At 44.6% G+C, this 17,500-nt stretch overlaps 3 protein-coding genes across 4 annotated transcripts; 2 read left to right on the forward strand and 1 right to left on the reverse strand.

The window, feature by feature from the left end:
- Positions 1–608: 608 nt before the first annotated feature.
- Positions 609–3,892, reverse strand: ercc6l (excision repair cross-complementation group 6-like). The gene has a single exon (XM_079222227.1). It carries the CDS (start codon positions 3,875–3,877, stop codon positions 653–655), a length of 3,225 nt encoding a protein of 1,074 aa, XP_079078353.1. The 5' UTR covers positions 3,878–3,892; the 3' UTR covers positions 609–652.
- Positions 3,893–5,842: 1,950 nt separating this feature from the next.
- Positions 5,843–8,049, forward strand: srp19 (signal recognition particle 19). Of its 2 annotated transcripts, none has more exons than XM_079222089.1 (5): positions 5,843–6,001; positions 7,070–7,145; positions 7,342–7,413; positions 7,491–7,599; positions 7,757–8,049. In XM_079222089.1, exons 1-5 carry the CDS (start codon positions 5,964–5,966, stop codon positions 7,885–7,887), a joined length of 426 nt encoding a protein of 141 aa, XP_079078215.1. In that variant the 5' UTR covers positions 5,843–5,963; the 3' UTR covers positions 7,888–8,049. The 2 variants fall into 2 exon arrangements, with proteins under 2 accessions (XP_079078215.1, XP_079078216.1); XM_079222090.1 differs by having other exon boundaries at positions 7,103–7,145.
- Positions 8,050–8,937: 888 nt separating this feature from the next.
- On the forward strand, positions 8,938–15,351 carry LOC306740119 (radial spoke head 14 homolog; the record flags this gene model as incomplete). Its single annotated transcript, XM_079222228.1, has 7 exons — positions 8,938–9,193; positions 11,173–11,275; positions 12,886–13,001; positions 13,500–13,546; positions 13,916–14,091; positions 14,806–14,942; positions 15,077–15,351. The coding sequence occupies 7 exons, from the start codon at positions 8,938–8,940 to the stop codon at positions 15,349–15,351; spliced, it is 1,110 nt and encodes a 369-aa protein (XP_079078354.1).
- Positions 15,352–17,500: the final 2,149 nt, after the last annotated feature.

The raw sequence follows: 17,500 nt of genomic DNA on the forward strand, positions 1-17,500 counted from the left end.
TCAATAAACAGCTGTTTAAAAAAATATATTTATTTTCAACTTTTTTCTTTTCTACTGATCAATAAATGACAACGTGATGACTTAAGGTATAAATCTGTACATAAGACTCGTGTTTAACATTTATTCAATTTCATTTTCTGATATTTAAAAAAAATAAAGAACCTGCAGATGAATTGATCATTGAACTATTTTTATCTGCAGGAATAATGATGACTTCATGTACAGCTGATCTTTCACCAGGTATTACAAATATTATATATAACTAATTCAGTGAGTTGCAAAACAGTTGGCAAAAAAAGATCAATTAATTAAAATGTTTTCCAGATATAATAAACACGCAAATTTAGAAGATATTCTGCAACCAAAATGAATAAAAACTTATTTTGACAATCAAAACTAAATGAAAAATAAATAAATCTGAAAAAGGTAAAAAATTAAATAAAAAAGATTAAAAATCAACTCGACTTTTAAAGTGAAGAATTTTACTTTGTTTTGACCGAAAGACATAAATATAAATAAATAAAAAAAACGTTTGACTGGAAATTGTATTTATTTAAAGTACAATAAGTACAGGTAAAAACACTTTATTTTGTATAAATAATGACCTGTCACCATAACGATGAATGGAATAAACAACAGCAGCAGCGTGGCGTCAGCGGCGCTGCTGCCGGTACAGCTGGATGGTCATGAGCTGGACCTCCGGGTCTCCGGGCTTCAGGTCAATGGCTCGCAGGAAGAAGCTCAAGGCCTCGTCCAGCTTCCCTTTGCTCTTCCTCTCCTTCCCTCTTCTGACCAGCGAGAGGAAGCTCTCCTCCTCTTCCTCTTCTTCCTCCGACGGGTCGATGCCCTTCATCTTCACTCCAGCGGTGCACTGATCCATCTTCTCGTCGGAGGCGAGCTCGGGCGCGCTGGACTCCTCCCTTTCCTGTCCAGACTCCTCCCCTTCCTGTCCAGACTCCTCCATGTTGCTGGACTCCTCCCCTTCCTCCTCTGTGTTTAATGTCTCTCCCGCTGTCTCCTCCAGCTGAAGCTCATCACGAGTTGAACCAATGATCTCCTCTTCGTCAAAGTGCTTCCCTGAATCCTCCTCTTCTTCTTCTTCATCCTCTTCTTCCTCCTCCTCTTCCTCCTCCTGTTGGGCGTCGATGTCTTCCATCATGGACATGATGAAAGAGCGGCGTGAAGCCACGGAGGTGTTTCCTCTTCCTCCAACGCTCCTTCTTGACCGGAGAGGGGCGGGACCGGATTTCGGCGTGGAGGCTCCAAGAACCTGGAAGGAGTTGTTGAGTTGACCATGCTCTTCCTCCTCCTCCTCCTCCTCCTCGCTGTCGTAGATCACCAATGCCCTTTTCTTCTTGGTGGCCATGACGGAGCCGTCCCCGGACCGGTCCGGATCGGAGGCGTGGCCGAGGCTTTGGCCGAGTTTGTGTCGACTCTCGTTTAGCGACTTGTAGACGTCGAAGCTGCCCTCCGCCTGCAGCAGGAGGAGCAGCTTCCTCTCCTCCTGCTCGGTCTCCTCGGTCTCCGCCGCCTCGCGGTCTGAGAACAAGTCGCTCTCCTCGAGCTGCAGATTGAAGTTCCCCCCGAAGGACTCGAGTCCCGACGACGACGCGTCCGGCTTGGCGTCCGAGTCCGGCTTCAAGACGGAGAGCCGTCTGTTCAGCGGCGGAGAGAAGGCCTTGACGAACACCGGGCTGCCGTCTCCCGACGCCTCGGCCCGGTCCTCCGGGTCTTGAGCGGCGGCCTCCGCCGCGTCGCCGGCCTCCGACGCCTCCAGAGACTCCTCCATCGCCTCCACGAAGCTCCGCTCCCGTTTGACGGACGGCAGCTCGTCTCCGCTTCCTTCCAGAGCGACGGCTCGATCTTCCGACGCGGCGCTCTCGTCTGCGGTGAGATCGATAACCGGGCCGCCGGCCTGTTGGACCTCCTGGTCAGAACCAGACTCGTCCAGCTCCACCACCGCCGCCGGTGACCCGTTGAGGTCGTGCCGTGGGACGGAAGGACTGGGTCTCGGATTGGTTTTCTTCCGAGTCCGCTCCCTGTTGTTGTTGTCGGACTCCGGTTGCCGAAGCCAGGCCGGTTCCGTGCCGGACGCCATGCTCTCCGCCAGCTGCATCTGCAGCTCCGACTCGGCCTTCACCAGCTCCTGGGCCTTCTGGACCCGGCCCTCGATGTAGTGGTGCTCCTCCTGGTCCTCCGGCGCCTCGTCCTGTTCGACGTCGAGGGAGAACATGAGGTCGTGGTCGGTGATGCCGAACATCTCCATGGCGTGGAGGCGGGCGATGTGCTCGTCCAGCTCGGGGTCCGTCCGCCGGTGTCTGGAGTGCAGCGCCTGCAGCTGCAGCTGCGTGGACGAAGACCGCGGGTCCTCCAGGATGAAGAGCTCCTTCAGCTCCTGCTTGCTGAAGTAGCGGAACGGGTTCTTCTTGTCGCCGGTGCTCTGCCGGATGAGGGAGTCCTTGAAGACCTGCCGCCGGTAGATCTTCTCCTCCACCGTGCCGCAGGTGATCAGCCGGTAGATGACCACGTTGTCGGTCTGGCCGATCCGGTACGCCCGGTCCACCGCCTGGGCGTCCGTCGCCGGGTTCCAGCTGGGGTCGTAGATCACGACTCGGTCGGCCGCCGTCAGCGTGATGCCGACGCCGCCCACCTGGGTGGTGAGGAGGAAGACGGAGTAGCTCGTGTCCGTCTGGAACCGGGTGATGAGCCGCTCTCGCTCCGCCAGCTGGGTCACCGTGCCGTCCAGCCGCATCACCTTGAAGCCTCGGTTCCCCAGGATGCGCTGGATGATGTCCAGCACCTTCCGGTAGCGAGCGAAGACCAGCGTGCGGTGGCCTTCGTCCCGGAGCCGCTCCAGAAGGGCGAACAGAAAGACCAGCTTCCCGGACTCGGCTATCAAGGTGTCGTCGGGCACGTCGGCGATGCTCCCCGCGCCGCCCGGCTGGTCTTCGTCGCGGTCGTCGCCGAGGCCCAGCTTGGCGATGGCGGAGGCGGGGAACAGCCTGGGGTGGTCGCACAGCTTCTTCATGATGGTGAGTTCGGCGAGAGGCGACCTGGTGGTCATGAGCAGCTCCTTGATGTGGTCCAGAGAAATGAACTGCCGGTAGATGTCCTCCTGCACGGCGCTCAGGTACGTCCAGACGATCAGGTCGTTCTTCCTCTTCAGCGTCGGCATGACGGCTCCGGACTCTTTCGGGGGTTTCGCCGCTCGGCCGCCTTCCTCTTCCTGTTGTGCGGCGTTCGTTTTGTTGACTTCCGCCTTGGTTCTGCGCAGGAAGTGCGGCTTTATCGTGGCAACGAGGTTCTCGGACATCCGGGACCCGAGAGCCTTCTCCCCCGGGGTGGCGTCCTTCTCCCTGGCCCGGGTGATGGGGTTCTCGTACTCCGTCTTGAAGGTCTTCGCCGTGCCCAGGAGGGTGCCCTGGCACGCAAAATCGAACAGAGCCCACATCTCCTTCAGGTTGTTCTGGACCGGCGTGCCGGTGAGGAGAACCCGGTTCTTCGCCGGTATGGCGTAGACGCTCTTGGCCGTTTTGGTGGACGTGGTTTTGATCTTGTGCGCCTCGTCCAGGATCACGTAGTCCCACGTGAACTCGCCGCCTCGGTGCGACGACAGCTGCTGCCAGTTGTTCATGATCATGGTGTACGTGGTCAGGACCACGCCGCTCCTGCGCTGGACCTTCTCCAGGTTCCTGGTCCTCTCCTTGACGGTGCCGTGGAAGTCCTTGACCCGCATGCCGGGCGTCCACTTGGCGAACTCCTTGGTCCAGTTGGTGATGAGCGAGGTCGGCATGACCAGCAGCGTGTGCTTCGCCAGCTCGGAGTCGTACATGCCGGACAGGAAGGAGATGACCTGGATGGTCTTGCCGAGGCCCATGTCGTCCGCCAGGATGCCTCCTTTACGGCGGTCTCGGTGGAGGCCGTACAGGAAGGCCACGCCCTCTCGCTGGTAGCCGTACAGCTTGTCGTACAAGTCTTTAAAGAGCATCAAGCCGCTGCCGTTGACGTTGACGAAGTCGTCGTCTTCCTCCTCCTCCTCCTCCTCCTCGTATTCCTCAGCGAGATGGTCCTCGATCCTCTTGATCCTGCTCTCCAGTTTCTCGCTCTGCCGGATGTCGAAGGCCAGTCTGAAGAACTTCAGCGCCGTCTTCATGTCTCCTTGCCGGCCGACGTCTTTCCCATCTTGGATTAATCTGAAGGAAGAAACGGGACGTCAGCGGGTTGAAGAGACATTTTATATTCACTGGTTTGGTTCATTGTGACCACGACTTCTTATCTGGTGAACAATTTATACACAAAATAAAACAGTTTACCTTCAAAAGGTCCAGTTTCTCTCCTTATTTTAAGTATCCAACTGCATTTTAGAATAAAACTATCTTTATCAACTTTTAAAAAGTAAACAAGTCGGAACAAAGAAGTTAAAATTCTTGTCATTTCCATATTAACATACGTGACATCACACTATAACTCACATCTTAAGATGAGTAAATAAAAGGTTCTCCTCCAGTATCCAGTAGATCAGGATGTTTCTCTAGTCTCTGATCATGTGACTTTGTAAACAACCAATCAGTGTTTAGACATTTTGCCAAAAGCCTTTGTGAGATCTTTTCTGCTGTTGCGTCTCTCAAAACAGAAAACAGATCTCAGCTCAACATTGAGCATTAATTGAGAGCGTATCAAACCTACAACCCTGCTTTAAAGATATGTGTAGAGGAAAGCAGCTCACTGCTCCACTAGAACCGATACAACCTGATGCTCACATATTCTGTTTTCACAGGTTGAACTTTATTGTTATTATCTTGAAAATATATTCAGTGCAAAACAGGTTGATTGCAGCTACAATAGGTACTTTTTGGGGTCAACAAAGCAACTAAAGGAAGATCTCTTAACACAAAGTACACAGAACTCTTATACACTACAGTATTATATGTAATATTGAAATGCTGATGACGTACCTGCGGTAGGTTTCCACCTCGTCTGCGTCCACAGATAAACACCTGAGGAGACAAGCGCGGGGTCAGAAACACCCACACTGTGATCAATACCAGAATACAGTACAAATACTGCGATCCTTCACTCAGAATACTACTGCAGTAAAAGTACACAAGTAGCAGCTTCATGTAGCTAAAGCATCAGCATATATATACATACTTTATATGATGACGTTATACATTGTGTTAGTACACATGACGCGTTAGCATAAATGTGGCTAACCGATGCTAACTGTTAGCGCTACTTACTTGTCCAGTTTCTTTGAAATCTCCTCCACATCGCCGTGACGTTGGAGGACATCCATGCCGACAAAGGGAGCTCCTCCCCGGCTCCAGCAGCAGACACGACTCAGTGTTTTCGGCGGTTTCTGCGACACGAACGCCAGTAAACTAGTTGTCGTGTGTTCGAACACGAAGCTTCTGGCGCCGCCAAAACGTTTCCAGCCAATCAGAGAGGACGCTGTGGTGACGCGTCACGCAGTCGTCCAATCGGGGGGAAGTACAAGTACAGTAGGCGGGTTCAACACCGATTGACCAATGAACAGCGTGTATCCAGACCGGAAAAGGGAAGAAGGTCTCGTTTTTCTTCTTCTGTTGTTTCCTCTGAGTAGAATAATAAGAAAAAATGAACAATATATACAAACAGTATAATAGAGTACTAATACATTAAATGAACTAACAATAGTGCAAAGTGTAGTTCGGCTCTGCTTTGTCTTATTACCTGAAAGTGAACAAAGAAAAAGGTTTAATTTGTTTAAGAGTTTACTGTCGTGATGTTACCCTCCGGTGCAGTAGGGGGCGGTATGAACCTCAAACGCTGGTTTATATTCCAACAAAGAAGAAGAAGAAGAAGAAGAAGAAGAAGACACAGCCGGTCACTGCGCATGTGCAGGGGTCCTATGGTGGCGTGTTTACGGCAGTGAAACCGTGTCGTTTGTGGTTTTATCCGGCTGAGACTCGACCGGACCGAACATGGCTCATCTGACCCAGAACCACGCCGACAAAGAGAGGCGAGTTCTGGCGCTAGCTCTCCTGTTAGCCCCGCTAAGCTAAGCTAAGCTAAGGAGTTGACAAACCCGTGTAGAACTTTTGCGTATTTTAAGTGTAACTCTTATTTCTGCAAACTAGTCTCGCGTGTTCATGTCTTCTGTCGCAAACACGGCGATCCTAAAGGGTCGCGCTTTAATTCGGCATGCATTTAATTTGGCTTTTAGTTTTTCATCCAAACAAAAACAGACTTTTCTGGGGAGGTTTATGGTTTGGGAGTGAAGGATTGTGGGAGTGACGTTAGAGAGGTTAGCTGTCGTAAACAGAGTTAACTGAAATAATCCCGTTTACCCCTAAAATACTTCATGTAACATAAAGACATAAAGACCCGTTTTACAAAGCGATAAAGAAACGGGACCATGTTGAAGTGTGTTCCCACATGGAGTCTGCTGGTCCTTAGCATGACGTGTGTTAAGATCCTTACTTCAATATATTGATCAGCTTCGTGTTATTGTTTTATTTATCTACTAGGATTATTGTTATGTCATAATCTGTGTGATTGTTTCCAGTTAATTGATTCATTAATCCCTAGCAATTCCTAAAAATCCATCCATCCATCCATCCATTATCAGCCGCTTATCCGGGGTCGGGTCGCGGTGGCAGCAGGTCCATCAGGCCGACCCAGGCCTCCCTCTCACCCGCAACACTTTCCAGCTCATTCTGGGACCCCGAGGCGTTCCAAGGCCAGCCGGGAGATATAATCCCTCCAGCGTGTCCTCGGTCTTCCCCGGGGTCTCCTACCAGTTGGGCGAATTCCTAAAAATAATTAACTTAATTTTGGAGATGAAATAAAACAAATGAACCCTTTTTAGATCACATCCCGGTGATATTGACCTCCTGTCTAACAAATGTCTACGCAAAAATGTACATGTCTTCATTAATATGCATGTATACAGCTGACTAGTACGGATCAATAATGCCATGATGTCCATCAATTATTCTGTAACTTTATATCGACAAGATCGTGTGTGTGTGTGTGTGTGTGTGTGTGTGTGTGTGTGTGTGTGTGTGTGTGTGTGTGTGTGTTCCAGGTTCATCTGCGTCTATCCGATCTACATCAACAGTAAGAAGACTCTGGCTGAAGGACGAAGGATCCCGACAGAGAAGGTTGCTCCACTTTTTAAATGTTTGATTTTCACACCTTTTCCTCTGGTGAACAGTTAGTGTTTACGCTCGGGGCTTTTATTGTGAAAGGTTCGGTGGCTCTGGTCATGGTTGAAATGAGGTGTGTTCATTTCGATGCCCCAGGCGTCCCGGTAGAGTCATAGTCACGTGACATTGAGACGCTGTCGTGTGTCTGCAGGCGGTGGAGAACCCGTCATGTGCCGAGATCAGAGACGTGCTGACGGCCGCCGGGATGAACGTCTACCTGGAGGTGAGAGGAGGAGGAGGAGGAGGAGCAGGAGGAGGAGATAACAACATGTATATTTATACATAAAATGTCTTTTCCAGAACAAAATGCACCCCAGAGAGTGGAACAGAGACGTCCAGTTCAGAGGTCGAGTCAGAGTTCAGGTGAAGCAGGAAGACGGCAGCTTCTGTCTGGACAAGTTCACGTCCCGTAAGTCCAAACCAGGGGGCTCCTCTGGTTGTATAGAAGTCTATGCTTCATGTGTTAAAGCTGAAACAGACAGCGGGGCTACAGGGTGATTGACAGGCGATGCTTTAGGGCGGGGCTACAGGGTGATTGACAGGCGGATGCCATGTGTGATCTTCAGGTAAAGAGGTGATGGTCTACGTAGCCGAGATGATCCCGAAGCTGAAGACCAGGACCCAGAAGACCGGCGGAGGAGAGTCCGGCTCCCAGCAGGGAGAAGGAGGGAAGAAGAGCAAGAAGAAGAAGAAATAGATGCAAAGAAATGACCTGTTTTTCTTTTTTTTATGATTCATTTTCAATATGAGGTTAGACTCTGATCAGTGAGACAGTTTCTGTTGTGAAGGTTTGTTGTTGTTGTTTAGACGTCTGAACCTTCATGTCCACAACAACACCAATAAAAGGTTTGCAAAGAAACACGGCTCAGCTTTTTATCTAGTAAACGCTTCAGGATGGAGCTTCACCAGGACCGGGACCAGGACCGGGACCAGGACCGGGACCAGGACCGGGACCGGGACCGGGACCAGGACCGGGACCGGGACCGGGACCAGGACCGGGACCAGGACCGGGACCAGGACCGGGACCAGCGCTGGTTGAAAGCTAAACCGGACCTGGTTGTTAAACGTTAAACTTGTTAAATCTTCACTTTGGAGACTTTTAGACATTAACAGGTGAACTTATTAAAATAATATTCATCAGAATAAATTAACATAATATTAAATATTGAAGAGTTAAAAACACGTGACTAATAAATAAAAATGTGTTTCTGTGTTTTGTTCTCTGTGAGAAGTTAAACTTTGATGTTCTTATCTCACGTTGACATATATCTAGAGGTGACGTCATCTCCCGGCTTCCGTTTGAGGGTTGCTAGGCGACCCGAATGTTTTTCTGCTTCTCTCCCGAAAATATTAAAATTAAAATAACATTAAATATCGAAGGGTTAAAAACACGTAACTAATAAATCAAAATGTGTTTCTGTGGTTTTGTTCTATCGGTTTGTGAGAAGTTCCACTTTTATAATGCATGATATTTCTTAAGTCGTTTTTTCTGTGGTTTGTCTCCCATTTTAAATATGAAACTATTTTAGATTTAAACTATTGTAAGAATGTTTTCTATTTAATGTTCTTTAGGGATCTTTTGTTTCAATAAGTTTGAGATATTCTGGATGTCTTTAATATTTGATCCTTTTTCAATCAGCTTCTAACGTTGACATATTCCGGAAGTGACGTCTTCTCCCCGGCTTCCGGTTTAGGGTTGCTAGGCGACCGTAGTGTTTTTCTGCATTTCTCCGCTTGAACCGGGCGGATGGCGGCTGACCGAACCCCGGCTCCTCTGGACCGAACCCGGACCCGGGCTCCACTGGACCGAACCCGGGCTCCTCTGGACCGAACCCCGGCTCCTCTGGACCCGACCCGGGCCCCGGTGGCCTTCGGCCGGCGGGCCGTGCCGCAGCTGTTCGAGGAGCTGCTGCAGCCGGACGCGGGCTCCAGGCTGCGCGCGCTGCTCTCCCTCTGCGACCTGAACCACGACCCGGAGCGGATCCACCAGACCGCCACCGGGGGTGAAGCTCCACTAGTGATAATACATAGATATGAGTAATGATGTAATAACACATATTACATTATAATAATACATAGATATGAGTAATGATGTAATAACACATATTACATTATAATAATACATAGATATGAGTAGTGATGTAATAACACATATTACATTATAATAATACATAGATATGAGTAATGATGTAATAACACATATTACATTATAATAATACATAGATATGAGTAATGATATAATAACACATATTACATTATAATAATACATAGATATGAGTAATGATGTAATAACACATATTACATTATAATAATACATAGATATGAGTAATGATGTAATAACACATATTACATTATAATAATACATAGATATGAGTAATGATGTAATAACACATATTACATTATAATAATACATAGATATGAGTAATGATGTAATAACACATATTACATTATAATAATACATAGATATGAGTAGTGATGTAATAACACATATTACATTATAATAATACATAGATATGAGTAATGATGTAATAACACATATTACATTATAATAATACATAGATATGAGTAATGATATAATAACACATATTACATTATAATAATACATAGATATGAGTAATGATGTAATAACACATATTACATTATAATAATACATAGATATGAGTAATGATGTAATAACACATATTACATTATAATAATACATAGATATGAGTAATGATGTAATAACACATATTACATTATAATAATACATAGATATGAGTAATGATGTAATAACACATATTACATTATAATAATACATAGATATGAGTAATGATGTAATAACACATATTACATTATAATAATACATAGATATGAGTAATGATGTAATAACACATATTACATTATAATAATACATAGATATGAGTAATGATATAATAACACATATTACATTATAATAATACATAGATATGAGTAATGATGTAATAACACATATTACATTATAATAATACATAGATATGAGTAATGATATAATAACACATATTACATTATAATAATACATAGATATGAGTAATGATGTAATAACACATATTACATTATAATAATACATAGATATGAGTAATGATGTAATAACACATATTACATTATAATAATACATAGATATGAGTAATGATGTAATAACACATATTACATTATAATAATACATAGATATGAGTAATGATATAATAACACATATTACATTATAATAATACATAGATATGAGTAATGATGTAATAACACATATTACATTATAATAATACATAGATATGAGTAATGATATAATAACACATATTACATTATAATAATACATAGATATGAGTAATGATGTAATAACACATATTACATTATAATAATACATAGATATGAGTAATGATGTAATAACACATATTACATTATAATAATACATAATGATGATACATTATGATATGCGTATTGATATAATAATACATATTACATTATACTACATTATAGTTATAATAATACACTATAGTTATAGCAATACAGAATAATATAATTATTCATATAATTATAATAATAATACATGCTAATAATAATAATAATACACTATAGTTATATAATAATAATAATACAGAATAATATAATTATTAATATAATAGTACATAATACAGTATTATAACAATACATTATATTTAAAATAATATTTACTGTATTCTACAATGGGATGAAAAAGACCTTCATCTTCTTCTTCTTCTTCTCTTCCCCTTCTTCTTCTTCTCCTTCTCTTTCTTCTTCTTCTCCTTCTTCTTCATCTTCTTCCCCATCTTCTTCATCATCTTCTTCTTCTTCTCCTCTTCCCTATCTTCTTCATCTTCTTCTCCTCTTCCCCTTCTTCATCTTCTTCCCCATCTTCTTCATCATCTTCTTCTTCTTCTCCTCTTCCCTATCTTCTTCATCTTCTTCTCCTCTTCCCCTTCTTCTTCTTCTTCCCCTTCTTCTTCTTCTGCAGGTTTTCTGGAGCAGCTGAAAGTTTTGTTAAAAGATGAAGATTCTTCAGTCAGAACAAAAACCTGCGAGCTGCTTCACCTGCTGACCTCCCACAGTATCGGCAGGTAGACAGACACGTTTGTAGTCCTGTTTGTAATCCTGTTTGTAATCCTGTTTGTAGTCCTTGTCAGTAGTCCTACTTTTAGGCCTTTGTGTCCTTGTGGTCCTGTTTGTGGTCCTTGTGGTCCTTGTAGTCCTGTTTGTATTCCTGTTTGTGGTCCGTGTAGTCCTTGTGGTCCTGTTTGTAGTCCATGTAGTCCTTGTGGTCCTGTTTGTAGTCCGTGTAGTCCTTGTGGTCCTGTTTGTAGTCCGTGTAGTCCTTGTGGTCCTGTTTGTAGTCCATGTAGTCCTTGTGGTCCTGTTTGTAGTCCGTGTAGTCCTGTTTGTAGTCCTTGTGGTCCTGTTTGTAGTCCATGTAGTCCTTGTGGTCCTGTTTGTAGTCCGTGTAGTCCTTGTGGTCCTGTTTGTAGTCCATGTAGTCCTTGTGGTCCTGTTTGTAGTCCGTGTAGTCCTTGTGGTCCTGTTTGTAGTCCGTGTAGTCCTTGTGGTCCTGTTTGTAGTCCGTGTAGTCCTTGTGGTCCTGTTTGTAGTTCATGTAGTCCTTGTGGTCCTGTTTGTAGTCCGTGTAGTCCTTGTGGTCCTGTTTGTGGTCCTTGTGGTCCTGTTTGTAGTTCTTGTGGTCCTGTTTGTAGTCCATGTAGTCCTTGTGGTCCTGTTTGTAGTCCGTGTAGTCCTTGTAGTTCTGTTTGTAGTCCTTGTGGTCCTTGTAGTTCTGTTTGTAGTCCTTGTGGTCCTGTTTGTAGTCCTTGTGGTCCTGTTTGTGGTCTTTGTAGTCCTGTTTGTAGTTCTTGTGGTCCTGTTTGTAGTCCGTGTAGTCCTTGTGGTCCTGTTTGTAGTCCTTGTGGTCCTGTTTGTGGTCCTTGTAGTCCTGTTTGTAGTTCTTGTGGTCCTGTTTGTAGTCCGTGTAGTCCTTGTGGTCCTGTTTGTAGTCCGTGTAGTCCTTGTGGTCCTGTTTGTGGTCCTTGTGGTCCTGTTTGTGGTCCTTGTGGTCCTGTTTGTAGTTCTTGTGGTCCTGTTTGTAGTCCGTGTAGTCCTTGTGGTCCTGTTTGTAGTCCGTGTAGTCCTTGTAGTTCTGTTTGTAGTCCTTGTGGTCCTTGTGGTCCTGTTTGTAGTCCGTGTAGTCCTTGTGGTCCTGTTTGTGATCCTTGTGGTCCTGTTTGTGGTCCTTGTAGTCCTGTTTGTAGTTCTTGTGGTCCTGTTTGTAGTCCGTGTAGTCCTTGTGGTCCTGTTTGTAGTCCGTGTAGTCCTTTTAGTTCTGTTTGTAGTCCTTGTGGTCCTTGTGGTCTTGTTTGTAGTCCGTGTAGTCCTTGTAGTCCTGTTTGTAGTCCTTGTGGTCCTTATGGTCCTGTTTGTAGTCCGTGTAGTCCTTGTAGTCCTGTTTGTAGTCCTTGTGGTCCTTATGGTCCTGTTTGTAGTCCGTGTAGTCCTTGTGGTCCTGTTTGTAGTCCTTGTGGTCCTTGTGGTCCTGTTTGTAGTCTGTGTAGTCCTTGTGGTCCTGTTTGTAGTCCGTGTAGTCCTTGTGGTCCTGTTTGTAGTCCTTGTGGTCCTGTTTGTAGTCCTTGTGGTCCCTGGCTCTCCAGCAGGTGGCGGTCTAACAGCCCTGTTGCTCCTGCAGAGAGGCCCTGCTGGCCTCCTCCCTCCTGCCTGCTCTGGCTCTGCTGCTGGACTCCTCGTCCTCCTGCAGGAGGAGCGTCCTGGGCGTGCTGAGCCGCCTCGCTCTGCTGCCCGCGGGTGAGCCGCTCCCACTGCATGCTGGGAAGTTATAGATGTTCTAGTAAAGGAGGCGTCGCTTCATCTGAAGCGTCATATTCATATTATTCCACTGAACATATGAACACGTTTCCTTTAAAATTAGTTTTACAGCTGAATGTATTTGATTATATATATATATATTTATTATTATTATATATATATATATATATATATATATATAATAATAATAATAATATATTTTATAAAACATGTTTCCTGACCGAGGAACAAACTGGTACTTTGTTCCTCGGTCAGGAAACATGTTTTATTATACTTTCCTCCCATTGTGATTTCTCATATTTATTTCTCAGCATTTCCTCTCTGGGGATCAATAAAAGTTCTTCTCCTCTGATCACAGATCAATAGATAGATAGATAGATAGATCACAGATCAATACAGTGATCACAGATCAATACAGTGATCACTGTTGACAGAAGCTCGTCACAGTTTGAGTCACAGTGAGCTGAAACCCTGCAGGTGCCGACGCTCTGCTGACTCTGGTTCCTAAACTGATGCTGAAGCTCAGAGAGGAGCATAAGGAGCAGGAGGAGGAGCTTAAGGATCGGGAGGAGGAGCTTAAGGAGCGGGAGGAGGAGCTTAAGGAGCAGGAGGAGGAGCATAAGGAGGAGGAGCTTAATGAGCAGGAGGAGGAGCTTAAGGAGCGGGAGGAGGAGCTTAAGGAGCAGGAGGAGGAGGAGCATAAGGAGGAGGAGCATAAGGAGGAGGAGCTTAAGGAGCAGGAGGAGGAGGAGCTTAAGGAGGAGGAGCATAAGGAGGAGGAGCTTAAGGAGCAGGAGGAGGAGGAGCATAAGGAGGAGGAGCATAAGGAGGAGGAGCTTAAGGAGCAGGAGGAGGAGGAGCTTAAGGAGCAGGAGGAGGAGCTTAAGAAGCAGGAGGAGGAGCTTAAGGAGGAGGAGGAGGTGCTGCTCCTCTCCACCATCAGCTCCTGCTCCAGGCTGGACGCTCTGCCGGCTCTGGCCTCTGACGGCGTCTCGCTGCTGGGACGCAAACTCTCCCATCGCTCCCCGAACATCCGCAGGGAGGCGGCTGGAGCTCTGATGGCCCTCAGGTCAGACACGCTTCAACTCCTTTCAGTGGTTCAACTCTAACGCAACGCTTCAACTCCTTTCAGTGGTTCAACTTGTACCACTGATTCAACTTGTATTTAACGCTTCAACTCCTTTCAGTGGTTCAACTTGTACCACTGATTCAACTTGTATTTAACGCTTCAACTCCTTTCAGTGGTTCAACTTGTACCACTGATTCAACTTGTATTTAACACTTCAACTCCTTTCAGTGGTTCAACTTGTACCACTGATTCAACTTGTATTTAACACTTCAACTCCTTTTAGTGGTTCAACTTTTACTCAACACTTCAACTTCCTTCACTTCTTATACCTTAACTGAAACTTTAGAAACTCTACTCTGTGTTACAAAGGCTTCAACTCCTTTTAGTGGTTCAACTTAAACTCAACACTTTAAGTCCATTCAGTGATTTAACTTCCTTCACTTCAACTTCCTTCGCTTCTTATACTTTTAATGAAACTTTAGAAACTCCTCTCTTTGTTACAAACATTTCAACTCCTTTTAGTGGTTCAACTTGTACTCAACACTCAACTCCATCTGCCAGTGAGTGAGTGTTGTTGTGTGACTTTGTTGTTGAGTTCAGATCCACCAAAGTGTCACAACAACAACAACAACAACCACAACCACACTCACTCGCTGACGGCTGAGACGCTCACAGCGTTGCACTGTCCCTTTAAGAGCGCTCTGCTGGTTTCAGTGTGTGTGAGGACGGGAGGCGGCAGGTGTGTGAGGAGATGCTGCTTCCTGTCCTGGTGCAGCTGCTGCAGGACGAAGACCTGGAGGTGCAGGCCAACGCCGCCGGGGTCATCATGTACACCGTGATCATCACCGCAGGTACAAGTACACACCGTGAAGTACTTTCCCTCATTATCACTGTGACTCCTCTGACCACCTTAAACGCACCATGTGACTCCTCTGACCACCTTAAACGCACCATGTGACTCCTCTGACCAATCGGCTGCCTGCAGGTAAGCAGTGCTGTCTGCACCTGGACGTCGTCCCCGTCCTCCTCGACCTGGTGTCCAGGGAGGAGGAGGAGGAGGAGGAGGAGCGGAAGAGGAGGAAGGCCCTGGTCATGTACTCCCTCAGGGCTCTGGCGGCGCTGGCCGAGGCTCCGTCCGGCCGCCGCCTCCTGCTGGAGCAGCTCCCCCTGCTGGTGAGGAGGAGCGAGGCGGCGGAGGAGGACCTGGACATCCGGCGGGCCGCTCAGACCGCCGTCAGGGTCGTGACCTGGACGCCCTGAGGACTCCAGAACAGAGCCCAATAAAACATGATTATTATTATTTATTGTGCACTATTATTAGTGAACTACTTGCCTCGTTCATTGACTGAGACAGGAAGTCTTTTATTTTGTAGGAAGTCTCTTCACTCACATGTTCTTTAGTTTAGTAGAAGAAGAACTGAACTCTGTTAGAAGAGACGACGATCGTCTGAGAAGAAGAAGAAGAAGAAGAAGAAGAAGAAGAAGAAGAAGAAGAAGAAGAAGAAGAAGAAGAAGAAGAAGAAGAAGAAGAAGAAGAAGAAGAAGAAGAAGAAGAAGAAGAAGAAGAAGAAGAAGAAGAAGAAGAACAACAACAACAACAACAACAACAACAACAACAACAACAAATCAGCAGGAAGCTCAGAGTTAAACAGGAACAACTTCCTGTTTCAGAGTTTCACAATAAAAGCAGCCTGGAGTTCGCTCTGTTGGACCGTCAGCTGATCTGATCTCAGTTTAAACCTCTTCAGTCAATATTTACTGATCGATAATCAAACTCATTCTACATGAAGGTCCTTCTGTCATGTGACAGGAAATAAAACATAATTATTCGGTTTTATGGATCCATAGTAACTTTTCTACAGTAGTTTATTGTACATGATTCACAAAAACATAATTGTTTATATTTATGACTCATTTGTTTAAAATACAGTTAAATGTGAGGTTTATTTTGAAGGGCAGTGAAGCAATTTGTCAACAAACATTATTATTTAGATTTTTGTTTGATGATTTTAATTTTTTTTTTTTTAAAGCATTTATTTTCTTTGGATCATCAGCTCTGCAAACACAACATATCAATAATAAAACGGAAATACTAAACATGTAGATCGCATGAAACATATTATTATTAATTGTATTTTTCACAATAAGAAACGACACAACCGTTCTATTAAAATAGAATGAAACCACATGAAGGCCCATGACCCGTCTTTAGGACCCAGCGACCTCGGCTGGGCCGCGGGCCGCAGCTTGAGCCGCATCACCTGCAGCAGAGAGGAGCCTCTGACCGGCTGATCTGAATGAAGACAAATTAAGGCCATCGCTCTTTTGTCTGGAGGCCGAGGCCGAGAGGAGGAAGAGGAGGAGGAGGAAGAGGAGGAGGAAGAGGAGGGGGAGGAAGAGGAGGGGGAGGATGAGGAGGAGGAGGAGGAGGAAGAGGACGAGGAGGAAGAGGAGAAAGAGGAAGAGGAGGAGGAAGAGGAGGGGGAGGAAGAGGAGGAGGAAGAGGAGAAAGAGGAAGAGGAGGAGGAAGAGGAGGGGGAGGAGGAGGAAGAGGAAGAGGAGGAGGAGAAAGAGGAGGAGGAGGAAGATGAGGGGGAGGAGGAGGAGGAAGAGGAGGAGGGAGAGGAGGAGGAGGAGGGGGAGGAGGATGAAGAGGAGGGGGAGGAGGAGGAGAAGGAAGAGGAGGAAGAAGAGGAGGGGGAGGAGGAGGAAGAGGAGGGGGGAGGGAGGAGGAAGAGGAGGAGGGAGAGGAGGAGGATAATATAATATAACATAATATAATATAATATAACATAATATTATATAACATAATACAATATAACATAATATAATATAACATAACATAATATAATATAACATAATATTATATAACATAATACAATATAATATAACATAATACAATATAACATAATACAATATAATATAACATAATATAATATAATATAACATAATATTATATAACATAATATAATATAACATAATATAACATAACATAATATTATATAACATAATACAATATAACATAATACAATATAATATAACATAATATAATATAATATAACATAATATTAAATAACATAATACAATATAACATAATACAATATAATATAACATAATATAATATAATATAACATAATATTATATAACATAATATAATATAACATAACATAATATAATATAACATAATATTATATAACATAATACAATATAACATAATACAATATAATATAACATAATATAATATAATATAACATAATATTATATAACATAATACAATATAACATAATACAATATAATATAACATAATATAATATAATATAACATAATATTATATAACATAATACAATATAACATAATACAATATAATATAACATAATATAATATAATATAACATAATATTATATAACAT

This window comes from Taurulus bubalis, assembly GCF_910589615.1.
Source record: "Taurulus bubalis genome assembly, chromosome: 8".
NCBI classification, from domain to species: domain Eukaryota; kingdom Metazoa; phylum Chordata; class Actinopteri; order Perciformes; family Cottidae; genus Taurulus; species Taurulus bubalis.